At 35.0% G+C, this 23,210-nt stretch overlaps 1 protein-coding gene across 1 annotated transcript in view; it reads left to right on the plus strand.

The window, feature by feature from the left end:
- The window catches only part of micu3a (mitochondrial calcium uptake family, member 3a), a 34,469-nt gene that overhangs the window by 10,302 nt on the left and 957 nt on the right, over positions 1–23,210 (plus strand). The window contains exons 5-14 of the mRNA XM_067404774.1: positions 475–522; positions 3,634–3,716; positions 3,834–3,905; positions 7,514–7,555; positions 9,803–9,898; positions 14,306–14,400; positions 15,558–15,729; positions 20,289–20,397; positions 21,612–21,769; positions 22,130–22,818. Of these exons, the coding sequence (XP_067260875.1) occupies positions 475–522; positions 3,634–3,716; positions 3,834–3,905; positions 7,514–7,555; positions 9,803–9,898; positions 14,306–14,400; positions 15,558–15,729; positions 20,289–20,397; positions 21,612–21,769; positions 22,130–22,198 (944 nt within the window). The 3' untranslated portion in view covers positions 22,199–22,818. The remainder of the gene's footprint in view (positions 1–474; positions 523–3,633; positions 3,717–3,833; positions 3,906–7,513; positions 7,556–9,802; positions 9,899–14,305; positions 14,401–15,557; positions 15,730–20,288; positions 20,398–21,611; positions 21,770–22,129; positions 22,819–23,210) is intronic.

A 23,210-nucleotide genomic window follows, 5' to 3' on the forward strand; every position in this document is an offset into this window, starting at 1 on the left:
TCCTTGTCCTGACGGATGCCTCTAGAACACCCTTATCCAAACAGAAGCCTTTGAACGCAGCCTCTGTCTCCATGGCGGTCACTCACTGTGTCAAAGTCTTCAGATTCAGTGTGTGGGCCAAACGCGGGGCAAATGTTGCCTAAATGTAGACGGACACTTTAGCCGAGAGGCACCTTTTTAGATGTTATCGTCATGAAAGGGGGGATTACTTGTCCCTTTTTTTTTTTTTTTTGAGCAGGAGAAGAAGGGAAAAGGGTATGTGACTCCATCTATCTCTGGAGGCCCCTAGCTTTGAAAATCAGTAAACATTTTAATCCAAGCTTCAGATGAGCCGCCTCCTGAGTTTTCAGTTTAGACAAAGAGTAAAAAGAAAAAGGAGAGATTATAAAAAGGGAAGACGTGGCCATTTGAAGGTTGTTAGTGTGTTACTGTACATTAGCAGAATGGATGTGACCCTTTGATATCCTTTTTCAGGCATCATCGCTTACACGGAGTATCTCTTTCTGCTTTGCATTCTGACAAGTGAGTATGACCTCTATCTCTACATCTTTTCTTCCTCTGTTTCCCTCCCTTAACCTTTCATTCTTATCCCATGCTTTATTTTTCTGTGCCCCTCTCTTTTGAAATCAGCACACTATGCATGGTTCCTATTTTAAACATGAATCAAGGATCGTTCTGGTCCGTGGATGTTTTATGTCTATAGTGTGGCTCAGACTCAGACAAGGCCCACCCAGACTCTCACCCTCACCCAAAAAAGTTTCACTCAAGTTCACATTTTACTCACTGCACGTTTGTCAACGTTCCAGACTTTGTGCCAGAGAACAGAGAGTTTGAGAGAGATTTCTATTTCAAAGACCACAAGACTATATTCTCTCAAGAATATAGTCTTGAGAATATAATCTCCTGCTTTTCATATTATATATATTATACAATTATTATACAAATACTTGTATATTATAATAATTGTATATTATACAAACCCGATTCCAAAAAAGTTGGGACACTGTACAAATTGTGAATAAAAAAGGAATGCAATAATTTACAAATCTCATAAACTTATATTTCATTCACAATAGAATATAGATAACATATCAAATGTTGAAAGTGAGACATTTGAAATGTCATGCCAAAATTGGCTCATTTTGGATATCATGAGAGCTACACATTCCAAAAAAGTTGGGACAGGTAGCAATAAGAGGCCGGAAAAGTTAAATGTACATATAAGGAACAGCTGGAAGACCAATTTGCAACTTTTTAGGTCAGTTGGCAACATGATTGGGTATAAAAAGAGCCTCTCAAAGTGGCAGTGTCTCTCAGAAGACAAGATGGGCAGAGGACCACCAATTCCCCCAATGCTGCGGCGAAAAATAGTGGAGCATTATCAGAAAGGAGTTTCTCAGAGAAAAATTGCAAGGAGTTTGAAGTTATCATCGTTTACAGTACATAATATCATCCAAAGATTCAGAGAATCTGGAACAATCTCTGTGCGTAAGGGTCAAGGCCGGAAAACCATACTGGATGCCCGTGATCTTCGGGCCCTTAGACGGCACTGCATCACATACAGGAATGCTACTGTAATGGAAATCACAACATAGACTTAGGAATACTTCCAGAAAACATTGTCGGTGAACACAATCCACCGTGCCATTCACCGTTGCCGGCTCAAACTCTATAGGTCAAAAAAGAAGCCATGTCTAAACATGATCCAGAAGCGCAGGCTTTTTCTCTGGGCTCATTTAAAATGGACTGTGGCAAAGTGGAAAACTGTTCTGTGGTCAGACGAATCAAAATTTGAAGTTCTTTTTGGGAAACTGGGACACCATGTCATCCGGACTAAAGAGGACAAGGACAACCCAAGTTGTTATCAGCGCTCAGTTCAGAAGCCTGCATCTCTGATGGTATGGGGTTGCATGAGTGCGTGTGGCATGGGCAGCTTACACATCTAGAAAGGCACCATCAATGCTGAAAGGTATATCGAAGTTCTAGAACAACATATGCTCCCATCCAGATGTCGTCTCTTTCAGGGAAGACCTTGCATTTTCCAACATGACAATGCCAGACCACATACTGCATCAATTACAAAATCATGGCTGCATAGAAGAAGGATCCGGGCACTGAAATGGCCAGCCTGCAGTCCAGATCTTTCACCCATAGAAAACATTTGGCGCATCATAAAGAGGAAGATGTGACAAAGAAGACCTAAGACAGTTGAGCAACCAGAAGCCTGTATTAGGCAAGAATGGGACAACATTTCTATTCCTAAACTTAAGCAACTTGTCTCCTCAGTCCTCAGACGTTTGCAGACTGTTATAAAAAGAAGAGGGGGTGCCACACAGTGGTAAACATGGCCTTGTCCCAACTTTTTTGAGATGTGTTGATGCCATGAAATTTAAAATCAACTTATTTTTCCCTTAAAATGATACATTTTCTCAGTTTAAACATTTTATATGTCATTTATGTTGTATTCTGAATAAATTATTAAAAATTTGAATCTTCCACATTCTGTTTTTATTCACAATTTGTACAGTGTCCCAACTTTTTTGGAATCGGGTTTGTGTGTGTGTGTGTGTGTGTGTGTGTGTGTATATAATATAATATATGTGTGTCTATATATATATATATATATATATATATATATATATATATATATATATATATATATATATATATATATATATACAATTTTGTCACCATTTATGGAATTTTGTGTGGCTAACAAAATTCCCATTTGAATTCCCTAAAAATGTTAATTAGGACCCCAATTGGAAGTCTTTTTTCAAGTTTGTAAGTTAGGAAAAAATAATAGAAAAACATTTAATATTAATTTAGTTATTGGTGTTGACAAAATCTACTACTTTTAAATATTCTAGCGATGTCAAAAGATTGATTAAATGTTGTAAAAAAAAAAAAAAACAACAAAAAAAACTGTTGATCACTTACACTGTTAAGTATACATTTTTGCTTATGCAAATATAAAGTTCCATATACATTTGTCATTTATCTAGAAACAAGTGAGACAAATGCTGCATTACAGTAATTTTTTAGCAGTAACTGTATAACTGTACAGATATTAATAAATGTGGATAACATAGCCCAGATTCTACTTTCGTGCATAACTTACTTTTCCTTAAGATAAAAATATGAGAAGCAAGAGACTTCAACAAAAGTCTTCATTTGTTCTCCATGTACTGTTTATGAGTTGTCCAGCTGTACAGAGTTGTCTGACTAAGCTAGCATCTTAAAGTAGCTGTAACACACAGCATAAACAGAAATGAACTGCCTAATGTGTTCTCTCTTCTGCTGTTGCTTGGGCAACATAACAAAGTGGAGACATGTGGCTCTTGATGGGTTGAAAAACACCTGAAGAGAGTGATGAAAGGAAAAGTGGTGAAAGCAAAAGTGTATTGGAAGTTCTTGGGGTGATAACAGGTTCTTACAAATGTTGGCTTCACCTCTGATCTGATCTCTGATTTAGCCACCTAGTGGTTGAAATGTTTAATAATGGTTAACCAGATTTACTGCAAAACTTAAAGTGCTAAATGAGCAAATACATTTATGCATAGCATTGTTTTATTATATACATGGTACAGCACATTATAATAATTTAACATTCTTTTCACATCTATTCTTCAGAGCCTCATGCAGGCTTTAAGATTGCCTTTAACATGTTTGACGCTGACGGTAACCAGATGGTGGATAAACGGGAATTTCTCGTGGTGAGTGGATAGAGTGTAGAATCTGGCCTTAGAAGTTTGTTTTTAAACAGTCGTCTTGGTTATTTAATCATTCAACTTCATTTATTTGCTTTATTCCTTCTCTACTTCTTTTAATAGTTGCAAGAAATCTTCCGAAAGAAAAATGAGAAGAAAGGAAGAAAAGGAGATGCTGAAAAATCTGCTCAACTTGTAAGTTGATATCAGGATTTTTGTTTATAATAATATTGTAATCTGTTTTTCAGTTCCAGTTATCCCAAATTGTAAACTTAAAAGTATAATCCTGTATGAAAATGATAGTTTTATACATTTTCACATTTAATTTGTAAAAAATAACTAAATCATAACCTCACAGAGCATTCGGAACATTTAGTTTGACCTCCTGAACTTGATGATCAACATTTTCTTACCATTTTTAAAGGTTGATTTTCCATTTTTAAGATTTCAGACATTTTTTGTTTTCTGTTTGTAGAAAGAGCCATAAACAGTATATCTATATGCTAATAAATACTGAGGTGTAGACAGTATCTCATTGGTATGGAAGATTGTTTCCACCACAGAATAGTTTATAACTCGCAGTTCTGAGTAAAAAAAAAAAGAAAAAAAAGTCAGAATTGTGGGTTATAAAAGTCAGAAAAGTTTGTCTTGCAATTAAGAGGACTGAATTGTGAGATATAAACTCGCAATTATGAAAAAAAAGTCAGAATTGCAAGATATAAACTCACAATTGCAGGAAAAAAAGTCCGAAAATTTTGTCTCATTTCAAGTTATAAAATCTGAATTGTGAGAACTAAAGTCAGAATTGGAAGATATAAACTCACAATTGCGGGGAAAAAAGTGATTTGAGTTGTAAAGTCTGAATTGTAAGATATAATCTCGCAACTGTAAGAAAAAAGTTAGAATTGCGAGATAAAAAGTCGCAATTACCTTTTTTTTAATTGATTTTATATTGCACAATTCTAAAAGTCTGAATTGCGAGAAAAATACTTTTGTAAACAGTTGCAAGAACAAAACTCCTTTTTTATTTTATTTTATTTACTCCATGGTGGAAACAAGCTTCCATACATTGCCTATTTCTTTCTCATTTCTCACAAAGGGATTTTTAGAGGTAGAGTTATATGGCTTTATAAAGCGAAGTTTGTTGTAGCAAATCAGTAATGTTCAGTATTGTCTAAATTGCCTCCATTCTTTAAAACTAATGAGTGGTACATATTATTGACGAAGGGTTTGATCTAAAATCAAACACTTGTTCAGTTTTATGGATTATACTTGTATCTTCCATAAGCTGTTTCTGGAGAGCCATGCAAACAAGAGGATTTCATGAGATAAACAGGAGTTCAAAGACTTGGAATGCAGTATCTGTCTTTCACTATTTACCACATTGTCTTTTATTCCACATTACTGAGGATTCTTATTTAAAATGATGCCTTTTTGTTATTCTTCTGTATAAAGGGAAATACATGATAAAGCTCTTTATGTTTTGTGCCTTGGCAACCAGTATCAGAGCAAACATGACATGGGGCCGAATATTTGCTATTGTCATTTTAAATGCTCCAAATGTACAATGAGCCAATGATTAATTTCATATTAATCAAACCTAATACTTTTCATCAAAATCTTGATGTCATAGATGATGATTTTACTGAGAATCTTAAGAAGTTTAGGCTTATTTTAATTTAATTTAATTTAATTTAATGTGAAAAATGTACTTGTCATATAATTGTGTTGTAATTTATGTCAAATGTCAGATTCGGTGAGTTATAAGTAAAAAAAAAAAAGAACCACCAAGTAGAATGGCTGTTTAGCAACAACTTTGCGCTTGTAAGCATTGTGCTTTGTTATAATCTAATTAAGATGTTTGTTTGTTAAAAGACTGTGAGATAAAAATGTTGCCAGGTTGTTAAAACTTAGTCAGAGATATTGTTATTGTGTAAAGCAGCATATACTTTGTGTAAAAATCTTTCAACACATCATTACTAAATTATATAGTGTTCTACATAAGATATAAATGGAGGGGTGACATCCATTCACACTTACTGAATTCAGCGCTCTTTGAAAGCACTTGGTGTGAAATACTGGTACTGTAACATGTAATTAGTGGCTTTTGCATCACTATTTGTTTTGCTCATACTTGGGTTTAGTAATATGAGCAAAACCCCTAACCCTAAGTGATAAACTTTAGTGTACAAAGCATCCTATGTGCTACGGATATGTATGATACCCTGATGTGACCCTGGACCACAAAACCAGGCAAAAGTCTCACGGGTATATTTGTAGCAATAGTATAACGCATCTGCGTAGGCATGCAGATGAAGACAAAGACAAAAAAGTTTCAATACAAGGTTTAAAATAATCCAAACTGGTCGAGGTACATGTACACATAACTGAAATGAGACTGGACAACAAACACAAACAGCAACTGATACACACAAGATTAGATTAACTAAGGGTACACAGCTGTGATAGTGAGTTAGTGTCCATGGTGACTGATTAGTGGCGGGAAACTAGAACAAAGTAGCACGTGAGACTAATGAAAACAAACAAACTGAAAGTCCATGTGGTATGAGGGTGTGACAGTATTAGTCAAAATGATTGATTGTTCTTTTATGCCAAAAATCATTAGGATATTAAGTTAAGATCATGTTCCCTGAAGATATTTTGTAAATTTCCTACCATAAATATATCAAAAATGTATTTTTGTGAGTGAATATGCATTGCTAAGGACTTCATTTGGATTATTTTCTCAAAATTTAATTTTTTTTGCACCGTCAGATTCCAGATTTTCAAATAGTTGTATCTCAGCCAAATATTGTCCTATCATAACAATCAATTTAAAAAAAATGTACCCTTATGTCTGGTTTTGTGGTCCAGGGTCACATATTAGAATGATACTGAAGGATCATGTGACACTGAAGACTGAAAACTCAGATTTGCAATCACAGGAATTATAAATTTTAAAATATTTAAAAATAGAAAACAGTTATTTTAAATCTTATTAATATTTCACATTAATATGTCACAATTATTACTGGTTTTACTGCATTTAATCAAATAGATGTAGTTTTGGTGAGCATAAGAGACAAAAAAAAATCTTACTGACCTCAACATTTTAAACGATAGTGTATACGTGTAACATCGGCCAATAACTGATATGGTACCGTGCATATCATCCATCCCTATTTATTACTTTTGAGTAGAATTACAATTTTTCTGATTAAGCTGTCGGATGACAAATTAGGTTAATAATCCCATTGATGTGCGTTGAACGAGGGACCCGAGCCATATCTTGGGCTTTCTTGACCTGGGTCACAAAGCCACCTCTTAACAACACCCTAGCACTCAGAACTTAGCAACAACACAAAACATCGCTATGACAATGAGCCGCAACGAACTAGCATCATGATGGCGAGTTTTGCACAGGAAAGCTCACATTTTCTTCAGAAAATGTACAAGTCTTGTTATATATGGGATGCTCAAAATCCCATATATATCTTGAAAACATCAGAGTACAATTGGCCATCTTCTGTAAACTTCCTCTAGACTGTATTTGTTTTGCCTATATTGGGTGCATAACCCTTCTTATCTCATTCACTTGTCCAGTTTATCAAGGGCAGTCTGAGAGGGAGCCAGTCGTATATCATCCCCTCTTGGAAGCTTGCGAAAGTGTGCCAACTGTCCTGTAGTTAAACCACTTTCTACTCTTTGCATGTTTAACCTGTCTTTGTCCATCTCTTCTTATGTGGTTCTCTGCTTCCTCTCCTCTTCCGCATGCTGTGACCTCTCCTCTCGTCTCTGTGTAGAGTATGCAGCTCTATGGATATCAGGTTGCCCCCGTAAACAGCGTATGTATAACCTCGGCCCTCTGACCTGTGAACTATAACCTCTGTGTGAATCTTGAAATCATGGAAGGAATGATGGGAGAATGAAAGAGATCTGCAGATGACTGAATGAAAATGTGAAGGGAGGTGGAGTGGACCTCAGAGGTCAGAGAGCATGTGGGTGTTTTGCCACAATCAGTCTAATTTCATTCTTATTGATTTTTTTTTTTTTCTTTAACCACAACGTGTCAGTTACAAACTTCATCAGTGGGCTATAAAGAACAGGTCTGGGTAAGAGTGGGTGGAGTTGTTGGTGTAAAATGTGTTTTCTATTGAGCCAGCTCTGGAGTCTTTCACATTCACTTACATTAAATCACTTACATTACATTTCTCTCCCTCACTGACACCCCAAAGAAAAGAAAGATCACAAATGAGATGTTGAGATTGTTTCTCCTCAACGGCAATGAGATTAAATGGACACAAAAATTCTACTCTTTCAAGACTAAATTTTATACACTGCCATTCAACAAGTATATAATTAAGAAATGAATACTTTTATTCAGCAAGGATGAATAAAAGTGACAGTAAAAACATTTATAGTGTTACAAAAGATTTCTAATTCAAATAAAAGCTGTTCTACAAGATTTCTATTCATTAAATAATACTAAAACAGTTTTCTCAATGATATTAAGCAAGAGAGCTGTTTTGTTTTCAACATAGTCACACTTTATATTGGACATAAAACTATGTCCATAGTAGTAACTACTATGTACTTACATAAAAAAAATGGTCAACAGTGTAATTATCATTGTAATTACAGAAATTAATTACAGCTGTAATTACATCCAGGTACTTCTTATATATAACTATATGTAAAAACGTATGTACACAGTATGTGCATTGTATAAATTGATTCATTTAAATGTTAGTATATAGTAGACACCTAATATAAAGTGGGACTGATAATTAGAACTATTACTTAACTACAAATTCTAAAAGATCACGTGACACTGAAGACTGGAGTAATGGCTGCTGACAGTTCAGCTTTGCCATCATAGGAATACATTATATTTTAAAATTAGCATAAGAGACTTCTTTGAAAAGTAGTGTAGCTCTATACTATAACAGTATAATAAAATAATAATAATAAATTAATATAATAAAAAGTTAATTATAATTACTATAGAGTAACACACACACACACACACATAAAGCTTTTTTTTAACAAAATTATTTTTAAATTCAAGACATCCCTGAATGTCAACAACTCAATTTAGTGGACAATTTTGTTCCCATACAAACAGATACATCCACTTTCACGAACAAACACATGGTCAACTCGAGTAAAAACACAAACATCTATACAAGAATTTCCATGAAAGCCTTCCTGAGCTGGTGTTCCTTTTTGTGGTTATGTGATGTCTGGATAAAGCCACTCTGTATATCTGTGAATCATGTACAGAATGACAGAGTGAAAGAGCAGCATTGTCCGTGGTTTTCCTTAACCTGATGTGTCACCTTTAGTCTCTCAGCCTCTTTATTCAATAAATTTGCACAGAATAATTGAGGCAAATCATTGAATTATTGAAAATGCACACGCTGCCATGCTGTAAATGTGTATGCAGTCATTTTCAATCATTCAACTGTTCAAAATCAATTATTTTGCTTATATCTTGTTTACTCCATGCATTTATTTCAAGAACACCCCCCCCCCCCCCCACACACACACACACCAAAAAAAAAAAACTTTCTTATGCCAGTATATTGCTTCAAAACAGCCACTGTTCAAAAGAGTATAAAAATAACATGAGGTGATATGCATCTGTAAACAAACCTGAATCTATTCCATAGCTGTGCAGTTACAGAAAATTGACTCAACCAATCATAATCAAGAATTCAACAGAGTCATTGTATAAACTGAATACTAAGAGTGAATAATGACATGATGACATTCTGAGCCATTTTATAGGTATCCTGGTACACTATATGCTGATATTTAAAACCTTCCAGCCTCGGTTAATCTCTCAGATTATTGATCATTCACATCATAGAACATCATACAATTAGCATTTGGCTAACATCAACCAATCCCCCCCCCCTCCAACCTTCATATTTATCTTTCATATTTGATTGGTTTTAGTTGATATATTAGCAATATGTCCTTAACAGTCCAGAAAGATCTGAGAGACCACCCGAAACATCATCTATTTAACCCTGTCTATAGAAGCTAACATGATAACAGCTTTCCATCTCATGCTAACCCCTCTGCAGGTGCTAAAAAAAGAGAGTCAGGAGTTTGTGCCCAGGAGCTACTGGGACATGCTGAGACGTGGCGCGAGCCAAGCCCTGTTTTCTGACCTGGCAGAGGTACAGCCATAGCCCTCTGTCCTCCTGTCTCATCCCATGTTTTTATTCGCCCCTAGCCATCCCTAACACAATGGTCACACCTGAAAAAAGGTACATCGTAACTTTCATTCCTCCTTCCTGTTCCAGCATCCCAACCCTATATCCACCTTAACCCTAACATTGGTCATTGTCATTTAATGACCTATGATTATTCTTTTGTTTATTTTCATTAGTTTCATCCCTCTTTTTTATTTATATTATCAACTGTTGATATTCTAGTAAATCTGTTTCTGATGCTCCACTCCAAAAAATCATATCAGATTCAGTATCTTTGTTCTGTTTTCCACGAAAAACATCTGAACATCCTTTAAACTAGATAAATTTGTTGTGAATTTACCTGATATAGGCAAAATTTTGTGAGACAACTTGTGTTCATAGAAAATGTCTTATAAGATTCTAAGAATATAAGAATATAAAAAATAATAATAATAATAATAATAATCATTGTGAGATAAAGTTGTCACAATTGTGGCATATAAAGGCACAAATTTGAGAAACATTCACAATTAAATCTATTTTATAAAATAACAATTACCATTTTATTTTTTTATTCCTATATATATATATATATACAGTACAGTCCAAACCAAAAGTTTGGAACCACTAAGATTTTTAATGTATTTAAAAGAAGTTTTGTCTGCTCACCAAGGCTACTTTTTTTTAAAATTAAAAATACAGTAAAAAAACAGTAATATTGTGAAATATTATTACAATTTAAAATAACTGTGTACTATTTAAATATATTTGACAAAGTAATTTATTCCTGTGATGCAAAGCTGAATTTTCAGCATTGTTACTCCAGTCTTCAGTGTCACATGATCATTCAGAAATCATTCTAATATGCTGATTTGCTGCTCAATAAACATTTATGATTATTTTCAATGTTGAAAACAGTTGTGTACTTTTTTTTTCAGGATTCCTTGATGAATAGAAAGTTCAAAAGAACAGCATTTATCCGAAATACAAAGCTTCTGTAGCATTATACACTAGCGTTCAAAAGTTTGGGGTCAGGAAGAATTTTTATTTTTATTTTTTTGAAAATAAATTAAAGAAATTAATATTTTTATTCAGCAAGGATGCATTAAATCAATCAAAAGTGGCAGTAAAGACATTTATAATGTTACAAAAGATTAGATTTCAGATAAACACTGTTCTTTTAAACTTTCTATTCATCAAATAATCCTAAAAAAAAAATATTGTACACAAATATTTTGTACATCTGTACACATTAAATGTTTCTTGACGAGCAGATCAGCATATTAGAATGATTTCTGAAGGATCATGTGACACTGAAGACTGGAGTAATGATGCTGAAAATTCAGCTTTGCCATCAAATGAATAAATTACTTTGTGAAATATATTAAAATAGAAAACTATTTTAAATTGTAATAATATTTCACAATATTACTGTTTTTACTGTATTTTTAATTAAATAAATGTAGCCTTGGTGAGCAGACGAAACTTATTTTAAAAACATTAAAAATCTTAGTGGTTCCAAACTTTTGGACTAATATATATATATATATATCATAAGGAAGTTTTGATATTTTACTGGAAAACAAGAAAAAGACCGATTTTAAAAATTTGATTATAGTATTGCAAAGAATTGCTGTATTTTTTATTTTTTTAATCAATTAATCGTTTTTGTAATTTCAGCTTATCAGTGTCTGTTCAGTTGTTGTTCTGATATTCTGTCTGTATTTGACTGCGACTAATACCAAACAATATTGCAAATGCTCACAGCGGCGAGGCACATTAAAGGCCTTTGTTTGTACACCGATTCAGAGTATGTCTGCTCATCCTGATGGTGTGTTTGTGTTCTGATGGCTAATAGAGGGCGTCTGTAGGAAGCAGTAGTTTAATGATTGTGGAGAGCTGTGTGCATATGCCCTGTATTTACTTAGTCTGTTATTCACAATGAAAGGGTAATTTCAGCTTGGCTTCCTCAGATGACACAGCAGTTAGACAGGTCTGTTTGTCTGAGCTGACAACTGCAAGGTACCAGACATTGTGTATTTGTGGGCTAAAGGGTGCATGCTAGCATGTGTGGAAGTGTGATTGGGGTTACTCATCTTAGAAGTCGACAGCAGTAATCACTGTTTTTACCACTGTTTTTAGATCAAAGAGTAAAAGGCCTCAGGCCTTGTCTAAGTCACACTGTGGGCCTGGCTGTGGTGTTACATGTAATGATGACCTCACATTAATGGTTTCCTGTAACCACAGTGCTGTGATGTCACACTTCCAGCAGATTGATGATGAAATTGTGAAATGGGAAAAACAGCTATGGTTTAGATAAAGGAAAGATAATCATTTATCAATCCATCAGTTTTAATCACATGGCTTTTCTGCACCTTTTCTGCATATTTACAACCATCAGTGTGGCAAAATAATGGGGGTGAATACAAAAACAGATGAACAGAGATACCAAGAAAAAAATGCTGTTTTTTGGATTTGAATGGATGTCCACACACTGAACTTAAGCTCCAGAATTTTTATTTAGATAAAAATGTTTGGAATTGATCCATGCTATGTCCCAGAAAATATTTTTACAGATCTAAAGTTGGCACAGATTCCAGCAAATCTAACATTTTGATATACAATCCATCTCCGTATATTGTCACTATATGGATTTGCCCCATGATTGTCATAAATATATAATGCTCCTCCGCCCAACACTTACAGCTGTTTCCAGCAGAGTTGCGACGTTACAATACAAATACGCACAAAAATGCAGTGCACACAAAAATTGGATGAAATTAATTAGGTGGAACTGCTTTTTTTTTCAAATATTTTCATTATTAAATGAAATATATCGGTATATTTACAATCTGCAAAAATTCCCTGTCGACTCCACCATCTATACAGCCTTTGTGAATATGGTTTGAACAGTCTCTTATATGAACTCCTTAGTTGTTAGTGTTATGCTTTAGTATAACACTAACACTTTAGTTAACTCCTTAGTTGTTAGCTTAGTTGTTAATACATAGATGCATAATATATGCTTTATCACAAGTGAATTTTTATCTCAATTTGTGACTTTTTATTTTAAATGTTATCTCAATTGGTTTTTGTTTTTTGTTTTGTTTTGTTTTGTTTTGTTTTGTTTTGTTTTGTTTTGATTTTTGTTTTGCTTTGCTTTGTTTTGCTTTGCTTTGCTTTGAAACAAGCTTGCTGTTGGGATCAAATGATACCATTTACACCCTGGGTTAATCAGGCATACCAGAATCGTTTTACAACTTTGAGTTTTATTTTATTTATTTATTTGTTTCTTATTTGTTTGTTTATTTGTGTATTTATTGCTCTTTTTAAACACTGTGTTGATAAAACACCAAACATGTGTGATATGTGTCTGAGACAATCTGGCTAGTGAAACAGAATCATTTTTTCTCTCTTTATAACTTTCCTCTGATTGTATCCTCATGGATAGGATTTTAAGCTAGAGGTACAGCAGTGGCATGGACTTGCATTCTGGCTCGCTGTATTGCACAGAGGCCCATAACCAGAGACAAAGATGATAGGGTCCTTTTGCAGATGAGGGTGAAGCATGGATAGAGAAAAAATACAACCTAATCTGGCCTTGCACCTTTCAACCACCTTCTTCCAGTTTTTTGAATGCTATGCCACTTTTTTTTACCGGCGAATGAGCGCCTTTTCCTGAGCTTCACTGAAAAAGCAATCTTGACACTTGTTAGATCACTCAAATTGATCTTGAACATTACTGTTAAGGAGTTTAAACGAACAGAAGATTCTATTCAGAGAAGGAAAGGTGGAATCTGCTCACATGTGTGCGTTTCTTTCACAAATCCCCCGCAGATACTCCTGTGTGAATGTTTGCCGTAGAAATGCATGCTATGTGGACGCTTTGTGTGTCTTTGCTTTTGATGTCGTGTCTTGATCTATGTCCTATACTGGCTCGACCCCATTTACACCTGGTATTAATTTTTGGTTATCGCTATAAACAAGTGGACTCTAAAAGGCTTTGTGAAGGGCTCTTTTAAACACCATCCAGTGGTAATTGAATATACCAGGTGTATTCAGGGTTTCTATATGTACACAACTGGCATGCTTATGTGCATTTCTGTGTATTATTGCTCTTTGTGTTTCTGTTTCTGTTTAATATACAGTCTTTATGCCATTCTCAGCCACTAATGGTATAAAGATCTGCACGTCTACTCAAAACATGTCCTCTGTGTGCTAGGGGAGACAATATGAATGGATGCACACTTTCAGGCACTCGATGGCTGGTATTTTGAATGGCTCAGCAAGCCTATGATGGACTGCTTTCTTATTGCAAAAACAGCTAGATTTTTGTCATAGTTTCTTCTTTCTCGTTTTGCTCTCTTTACCACCACTCCTCACCAATGGCAGCGTGCCGATGAGAACATGATGATTGACACCACTCTGCTCGTGCACTTCTTTGGCAAGAAGGGGAAGGCGGAGCTGACGTTTGATGACTTCTACAGGTATGACAACTTGTGTGTAAAAACATGGCATTAGACATGGAAAGATACATAAGAAATAATATCCATCAAGCAGGTAGAAGGACATGCTGAAGTTAGTTAACAGCTTGTCCTAACAGGATTTTAAAGGATTTTAAACTACAGTTTTTAAAGTAGTCTCTTATGCTTACCAGGGCTGTGTTTATTTGTAATATTGTGAAAAATTACCATTTGAAATAATAATTTAAAATAGTTCTATTTTTAATACATTACTGTGATGGTAAAGCTGAATTTTCAGCATTACTCATCGTCAGGGTCACATGATCCTTCAGAAATCATCTAAAATGCTAATTTGGTGCTCAAGAAACATTTCCTTTTATGGTGAAAACAGTTATGCTACTTAATATTTTTGTGTAAACCGCAATACATTATTTTTTAATTTATAGAAAGTTCAAAAGAACAGCATTTATTTGAGATAGAACTCTTTTGTACTATTATCAATATTTTGCTGTCACTTTTGTTCAGTTGAATGCATCCTTGCTTAAAAATGCTTTAAAAAAACAAAAAATATATATATTTTTTATTTTATTTCATTTTATTTTATTTTGCAGAATGTAATAAAAACTGGAACAAACTCGGTTTTATAAGTAAGGAATAATTTATGATGGGCCACTAAATTATTAGAAAAACAATGCATTATGTTTCTAATAATTCAACGACACAAAGTCAGTTATTCCACTTGTACGCTATGGTTACCAAGCGTCAAGACATTGTCTTGACATTGCGTTGGTGTGGGAGAGAGAGATTGTTTTTTGGTGTGGGGCCATGGTGGGCCAAGCTGCTGATTGGGTGGGGCAGGCCCACCATGGCCCCCTTGTGGAGCCAGGCCTGCTGGCACATAGCATTGAGTTCCCTTTCGAAGGGAACTCAACTCTGCGTTGCCACGCTTTGGGGAATGTCACACGTGACTCGGTGTCACGTTCTCCAAAGCGTGGCAATGCAGAGTCTCGTTCCCTGTTCTCAGGGAACTATGGTTACATACGTAACGTGAGAAGTTTTGCATGGGCAAATACCATTCACATTCCATTTTTTTGCTGCTAATGTTACAGAAATGACACATTTCATCTTAAAGATTTAATTCTTTACATTCTGACTCTTATTTACGGTCATTGTGCTTTCAGATTTATGGATAACCTGCAAACTGAGATGTTGGAGATTGAGTTCCTGACCTATTCCAAAGGCATGACCACCATCAGTGAGGAGGATTTTGCACGAATCTTGCTGCGCTACACTAATGTAGAGGATATCCGCAGCTATCTGGAGAATGTGCGGCAGTGCATACCAGACGAGAAGGTAATGACTAACGTCACCTAGCTGCTAACCTCTGAAAACAAGGTGTAGGACAACTATGACACCCACCTCCCCCACACTCACACTTTCACCCTTTTAACTGACCCATGTTACCCCTCCTCCCAGCAGCTTTACATGTACAAGAAGGTTACTGGTTCACACCTCAAACTCACATTCCATTCTGTGCCCACAAGGAAATTGTCAGAGTTTATCATCTTAAAAATACAACAACAAATTAATTTTTGTCCACTCACACGTATATTTTTTCCATGTCTTATAGTTATGTTATCCAGCCCCAAAATATACACATTCCCACACCTTGAGTGGTCATTCACCCTTGAATGCTCCACCACCCCATAGTGAGTGTAACACTTGCATGTAAACTGCTGTTTAATCTTATAGTCCCTCTATTCCCACCTCTCCACAACTAATGCAACTAAGCCCTTTTATGCTGCAGACAGCCGTCTTTCTAATTATTACCATGTTTATTTGAGAAGCAAGTGTCAAAATCACACTTTGCAGTAAAGTGGAACTGGACTTTCCCAGGTCCAGTTGTTTTAATATCTTGATGCAAATGTTATATTATGTGTCTCTTTGTTGCATGGTGCTATTGTATCTAGCTGGTGCACTACTGTGCAATATATTAGTTCTTAAAAAAACAAAAAAAAAACAGGCTTTGTTCAAACTGCACATTAATCCGAACTTTTGGACTGACTGTCATTTTGTAAGTAATGAAATCTGATCCCTTTCTTCAGATACTGTCTTCAGTGTTCAGTATATCTACACTGATTAGTAATTACTGTAGTAATGATGCATTTGCTATGGTTATGTAAGTAATATAGTAATAAAACCATTTAACTGTATTCTACACATTAATGAATAAGCTGTCTAAAATAACTCACTTGTAGTCTCATATTAGCTATATATCCAAATGCCAATAGATTTATAAGAGAAAGAGTTGGTAAAAAAGTTAAACACAGTTTGGTAAAAAAGTTAAACACAGATATATTTTTCTATAACACAGTTATAGAAAAATGATCCACTGTGGCCATTTTAATAGATTTCCCACCACCTTTGAATGTGGTTTGGATCATGTTGGGAAATTTTTATTTATAGTTGTCTGCAGATTACAAAATTTTACATGAATTTGAGATGGATACACAAAAAATGGATTTTTGCCACCTGTCTGAACAAGGCCAAAGACATCTGAAAAAGCATGCAAACCTTGATGAACATAATGAGAATTTTGAATTGCTCTTTCAAATGTATTGTGGCATGATTGCTGTTAAAGTAAATTAATATCTATACTTACACTGAAATAATGATGATGGAGTCAAAGAACGTCTTGTTAAGTGCACACAAGTTGGAGAGCAAGTTCCATCTCTGTTACAATGTACAAAAACTACCTGTATTCTCTCTGTTATCCCTGTTTATCACACACTGGAAGAAACCAGAGGTTTGTCCCTGCCAGAGTGATCCGTCGTCCCGCAGTCCTTGATCAGATCGTGTTTTGATTTGTTGTGCTTTTCATTTTGTGTTTCAATTGTTTCCCCTCTCTTTGATCTTGTGGCACATGTTCAAGAAAGTAAATTCCCATTTACTTTCAACCATCTAAAATGATCTTGTTCTTGGAGAACTTCCAACATTTTTACAGATTTCTATTAAGATATACCGTGGGCCCAAAAAATATTTGGTCACTTCATCCATACTTAAAATGTGTGACTACCTTAATATGTTTCTACCTACCTTTTCTTACCTACCTGTCCTGTCTACCTATCTATCCTACCTACCTGTATACCTACCAACCTACCTGTTTACATACGTGTCTACCTACCTACCCTACCTACCAACATTCCTGTCTACCTACCTATCTGTCAGTCTGTAATGTGTATAACCAAATCCCATTACTTTTTAAGTGAAGTGTCCAAATACTTTTTTCGACTCACTGTATTTGTGTGGGTGTGGTGTGCGTATGTGCTTGGGGCAAAGTTTGTGTTTGAAATCAGATTGTCATGCTGCCCCTCTATCGAGGGTCACCTGATGTAGGTTTCTCCATGCCTGACTGCTTTCTTTTAGCTCTTTCCTAGTCCCATCTGAGGGATCTGTTTGTGTTGAGGGTATCAGGTTTTGGGGCCCCTTTGAGCAGTTTGTACATTTGGCTAGAATGACTTCACCCCCTCTCAAATTCCCACGGAATAGACCCTAAACTCACTTTCATGGCATTTTTTGGATTTCCATCATGAGTACCAAGACCTCAACTCAATCAAACAAAATTCAGCTTTAAACATCACACAAATCCTGACCTCAAACCTAACCCTCAGTTAAACCTAATGTGTAACTAGAACTATGTTAAATACTCACCAGAGAGGTTTATGTGGATTACCATAGCTGTGACAACTCTTGTTGTGTTTGTTTAAGGTATTTTCTACCTCATTACCCTTTATCTTCTTCTACAACCAAAAAAGCAGGTCTGTGTTAATACATCTGACACCCTCAGGTGAAAGATTTAATCATAGATTTTGGTTGGACAGACAGAACAATGTGCTGCAGCATTCTGTGCATAAAAATAAAATGAAAATTACTCATCCTCATGTCATACTTGTATGACTTATTTTCTTCTGTGGAACACAAAAGAAGATATTTTGCATTTTATCCAAAGTTCTTCAAACTAGTGTTGCTCGATATACCGGTAATAGAAAGGTATCGCGATACCCTGCTTTTAAAAACGTTCCGGTTCTACATTTCATTAGTACCGGTACTTTGAGTGCCAGCTGTATTTCCTAATGTGCGACAGCAGGGGGCAGTGTATATGCAGCGCGCTGCTTTTAAGGCACATTGAGTGCGTTTATTCCTCTCAACTGCGCAACCGGTGACGAAACGAGAGGTATTGTTGATGAAAATTGTTGAGAAAGCAGATGCTGAAATATGGCATTATTTTGCTTACATTGCCGACAGTCGGATCAAGCCCACAGACACCACAAAGCCGTCTGCAAAAGATGTTACAAAATAATGCAAGCGAAGGGAGTCAAAAAGCATCTTGCTGACAAACATCCCGATTTGTACAAAGAATTTAAAGAGCGACAGGTTAGTGTGATACCAGCATTATGTTTATACTCTCAAACATTAAATGAGTGTTATTTATTTATTTTACTCGTGCAAGCAGACCTGAGGTGTATTATTGAGTCTAAGATTAATAAATGATATCTGGTTGCAAAAATAAAATGAATTTAAAAATGCATAAATATGTGAAGGGTATATACAATTTTAAACCAATTTATGCTTTAATAACATTGCTATTAAGTATTTACAGTAATCTAGTTTTTACAATAATCTTACTGTCAAAACACCTATATATATAAAAAAAGCATAATGGCAAATAATTATTTTATTGAGCATGAAAAAATGAATGGAAAGAATTATCAGCCTGCACATTGGTGAAGAAAAGTTCTGTCATATGTAATTTATTTACTTTTCCTGCTGTTTTAGGTTTTTGCCATAGTATCGTTTAAGTATCAGTATCGTGATATTTAAGTTAGGTATCGTGACAACACTACTTCAAGCTGTGTTTTACAGAAGAAAAAATGCAGGGCTGGAATGACATGAGGATGAATAAATGATTACGTAGATTTCATTTTTGGGCGAACTATCCCTTTAAGTCCTAAATGTACTGTACACTATTGTATAAAAGTTTGGGGTCTGGAAGTTTTTTTCTGATTTTTTTTTTTTTTTTTTCATTATTAAGAAGTTAGTTGATCAAAATTGCCTAAAGACATTAACATTGTTACGAACATTTCTATGTTGTTTTTAACATTGATAATAAATGTTTTCTTGAGCACTAAACCAACATATTAGAATGATTGCTGAAGGATCATGTGACACTGAAGACTGGAGTAATGATGCTGAAAATTCAGCTTTGCCATCACTAAGTTATACTTTAAAATATATTAAAAAGAAAACAGAATATTTCACAATATTGCTATTTTTACTGCCTTTTTGATCAAACAAGTGCATCCTCGGTAAGCATAAGAGACTTTTCTTTTTTTTTTAAATCTTACTGACCCCAACCTTTTGAGTGGTGTATTTAAGAAAGATTCTTGGTGTTCTGTTGTCAGTCAAATTGTAAGTTATCTCTTTGATTCCAGTCTATGATGTCATGCTGTTTGTTTTTGCTTCTCTGCATTCAGACAGGCTGACAATTTTATGACATTGTGCTGTAAAATGACTCATGCCTTTAATCGTTGCATGTATCATTGTATGCAGTGCGGCAGAGCACAAAGAGCTGAACATGCATCAGCAAACAAGCATGAGTGGCACATCGTCTGATTTCTTTTTGCATATATCAACATGTTGATTTCTTTCTGTCCATCTTTGCATTTGTCTGTTCGGATCAGATTCGCTTGAGTATGAAATGACAACTTGGCTTGTGTATTCTGCGTGATGTCATGTCTCTTACAGATCCTCTTTGAAATGGAATGGAATGTAACATCATTTGTCTGTTGGATTTGATATCTCAGATTAAAAGATTTCTGTCTTTTTGCTCATTTCTTTCTTTTCATGATCAGGGCATCACCTTCGACGAGTTCAGGTCTTTCTTTCAGTTTCTCAATAACCTTGAAGACTTTGCCATTGCCATGCAGATGTACAACTTCGCTTGCCGTTCCATTGGACAAGGTGAAATACTTAATGCATTTGGGATTCACAAATACTAGTATTTAATACATATTTATAAAACGGTTAGTTCCTGTCATTGATTCTGATTGGTCAACAGCTGTGTTTTATTCACTGTAATCTGTATGCCCTCAATTGATATTGTTCATTGAAGCACTGTATTATGTAGAAGAGTATTGTTAGAAAGAGATAGAGTGAGCGAGTTTATTACCTGCATTCAGATTTAGCATTTTCTTTCAGGTCAGTCCTATGTTCATAATAAAAAAATCTGTTTAAATGTCCGATGTATTATCTTGTCCTTTTAACAGTTAAGGGGTTTTCCCATGACTGACAGCTCAAGTCAAAGCATTTGTTAGTTGTGTCTTGTTCTGTGTTCACAACAATTCAGTCTTTTCAATATAAAAGTCTTTGCTACTGACTGACACACTCATAAAGACAGTCTTTGCCGCCATCTAATGGCGTAATAATGTAACTTCTGTTGCTGTTCATGGTCAGGGACTATTTTTTTTCTGGTGGAAGGAAAGCTTTTAGTAAGAGTATACTTAATGAAAGTTGCATTGATACATATTTCTGGCTTTAATATTTGTATTGTGTGGTAACCGTTTTATAAAAGCAATAAACTACTTGAGGCTAGTTCTATATTGTGAATAAGTCATAGCTGAAGGGGTTGCAGGCACTCTGCTTCGCTTGCCTTATTGCTTACATAAAATACACACAAATACCTTTGGGGTTTTTTTGTTTGTTTTTTGTTTATTATTGGACTGTTATGTTATCTAATGCAGTGACATTTGTTTAAGTGTGACTTAAGGGTACAAATACTTTCCCCCAGTCTCACAGACAAGGCTTAAGCTAGTCCTAGACTAAAATACATGTTTGAGCTGTTTTAACTGAAAGTAACTTATACTGACAGATCTTAAAATATGTCTGTGCCATTGTTTTGTCTCAAGATGCACACCAGTAATGTATTTTTCTAGGGTACATTATAAAAGTTACTTAAATACCCTAATTAAACTAAGAACTAATCCTGGCTTAGTCTAAGCCTTGTCTGTTAAACAGGGCCTTTATGTTCTACTCAAAATGTACTATAAAGATTAAGAAAATCAAAAATGAGCTGATCATGATCTGATCATGAAAATCTTTTACCAGCACATTGAGTGTTTGTTTTGTAGAGCAAATTCATTATATCCTCTGAATGTATGTTGCTCTCCATCCTCCAGATGAGTTTGCTCGGGCAGTGTATGTCGCAACAGGCCTTAAGCTGACCCGTCACCTGGTTAACACCATTTTCAAGATATTTGATGTGGATCATGATGATCAGCTCAGTTACAAAGAGTTCATTGGTATAATGAAGGACCGTCTGCACCGTGGAGGCAGGGTAAGAAAGAGGTGTAGGTATGGACAGTATCACTTCAACTATAGTGCCATCTAGTGTTCAGTAGCTACGTCTATAGTGTTCAATGATTATTTTTTTAAAATCAACATTTAGGTCTAGTTCCTAATTCCACTGTCAAATAAGCAAACCATTTTCTTTTTAAATTGAACTATGCAAATAGCAAATGCATGATGAATAGCATGATTTTTTTTACAAAAACAAGATTTTATGATTATTTTTTTCTTGTAATCTGGTTGTTTATAGTTAATAAAAATGTAAATTGTGTCAACTACTGAAGAAATGAATCATTATCCCACTTTGTTTTTTTTTTTTTGTTGTTGTTGTTTTTTTTTTTACCTGCAGGGCTATAAGGCTGTAGAGCGTTTCACTTCATTTAGATCATGTCTGAAGAAGGAACTGGCAGGCAGATAAGTAACCACACATGCACACACACATATATATATGTGTATATGTGCACTACCACTGCTGTTCAAAAGTTCAATTCAGTTCAAAAGCGCTCAAACATGCATTTTAGTAATAGCTTAAAGGAGTAGTCCACTTTTAAATAAACTTTTCCTGATAATTTACTCACCCCCATGTCATCCAAGATGTTCATGTCTTTCTTTCTTCAGGTCTCCAGGTCTTATCTAGCGAAACGATCAGTCTTTTTTTTTTTTTCCTACTTACGGAGAAAAACTGAACTGCCGCTGCGTTCGTTCCGTAAGTAGAATAGGGAAGGCGTAGGACATACAGCGTAAGCGTTTTGAATAATGTGGAAACGGGAAGTACGTTCAAGGCGATATTTTGTGTTTATAAAGCATAAACGGTTGTATTTTTTTCGAAAATGACCAATCATTTCTCTAGATAAGACTCTTATTCCTCATCTGGTATCATTTAAAGCCCTTTGAAGCTGCACTGAAACTTTTGACCTTCAACCGTCTGGAGGCCATTGAAGTCCACTATATGGAGAAAAATCCTGGAAGGTTTTCATCCAAAACCTTTATTTCTTTTCAAAAGATATGAAAGATATGAACATCTTGGATGATATGGGGGTGAGTAAATTATCAGGAAAAGTTTATTTAAAAGTGGACTAATCCTTTAAGTCTTGTCTGTGGAACTGGGGGTATACAGCCTATTTTAATATATTTTAAAATGTAATTTATTCCTGTGATGGCAAAACTGAATTTCAATATCATTACTCTAGTCTTCAGTGTCACATTAGAAGTGTAGAATTCATTCTAAAATTGCTGATTTGGTGCTTAAGAAACATTTCTGATTATCATTGTTAAAAATGGTTGTGCCACTTAATATTAACATGCAAAAGAACAGCATTTATTTGAAGTTAAATTTTTTGTAACAATGTAAATGTCTTTACCATCACTTTTGGTAAATTAAATGCAACTTTGCTGAATAAAAGTGTTAATTTCTTTAAAATAAATAAATA

Source organism: Chanodichthys erythropterus, chromosome 12 (genome assembly GCF_024489055.1).
Source record: "Chanodichthys erythropterus isolate Z2021 chromosome 12, ASM2448905v1, whole genome shotgun sequence".
In the NCBI taxonomy this organism is placed as follows: Eukaryota; Metazoa; Chordata; class Actinopteri; order Cypriniformes; family Xenocyprididae; genus Chanodichthys; species Chanodichthys erythropterus.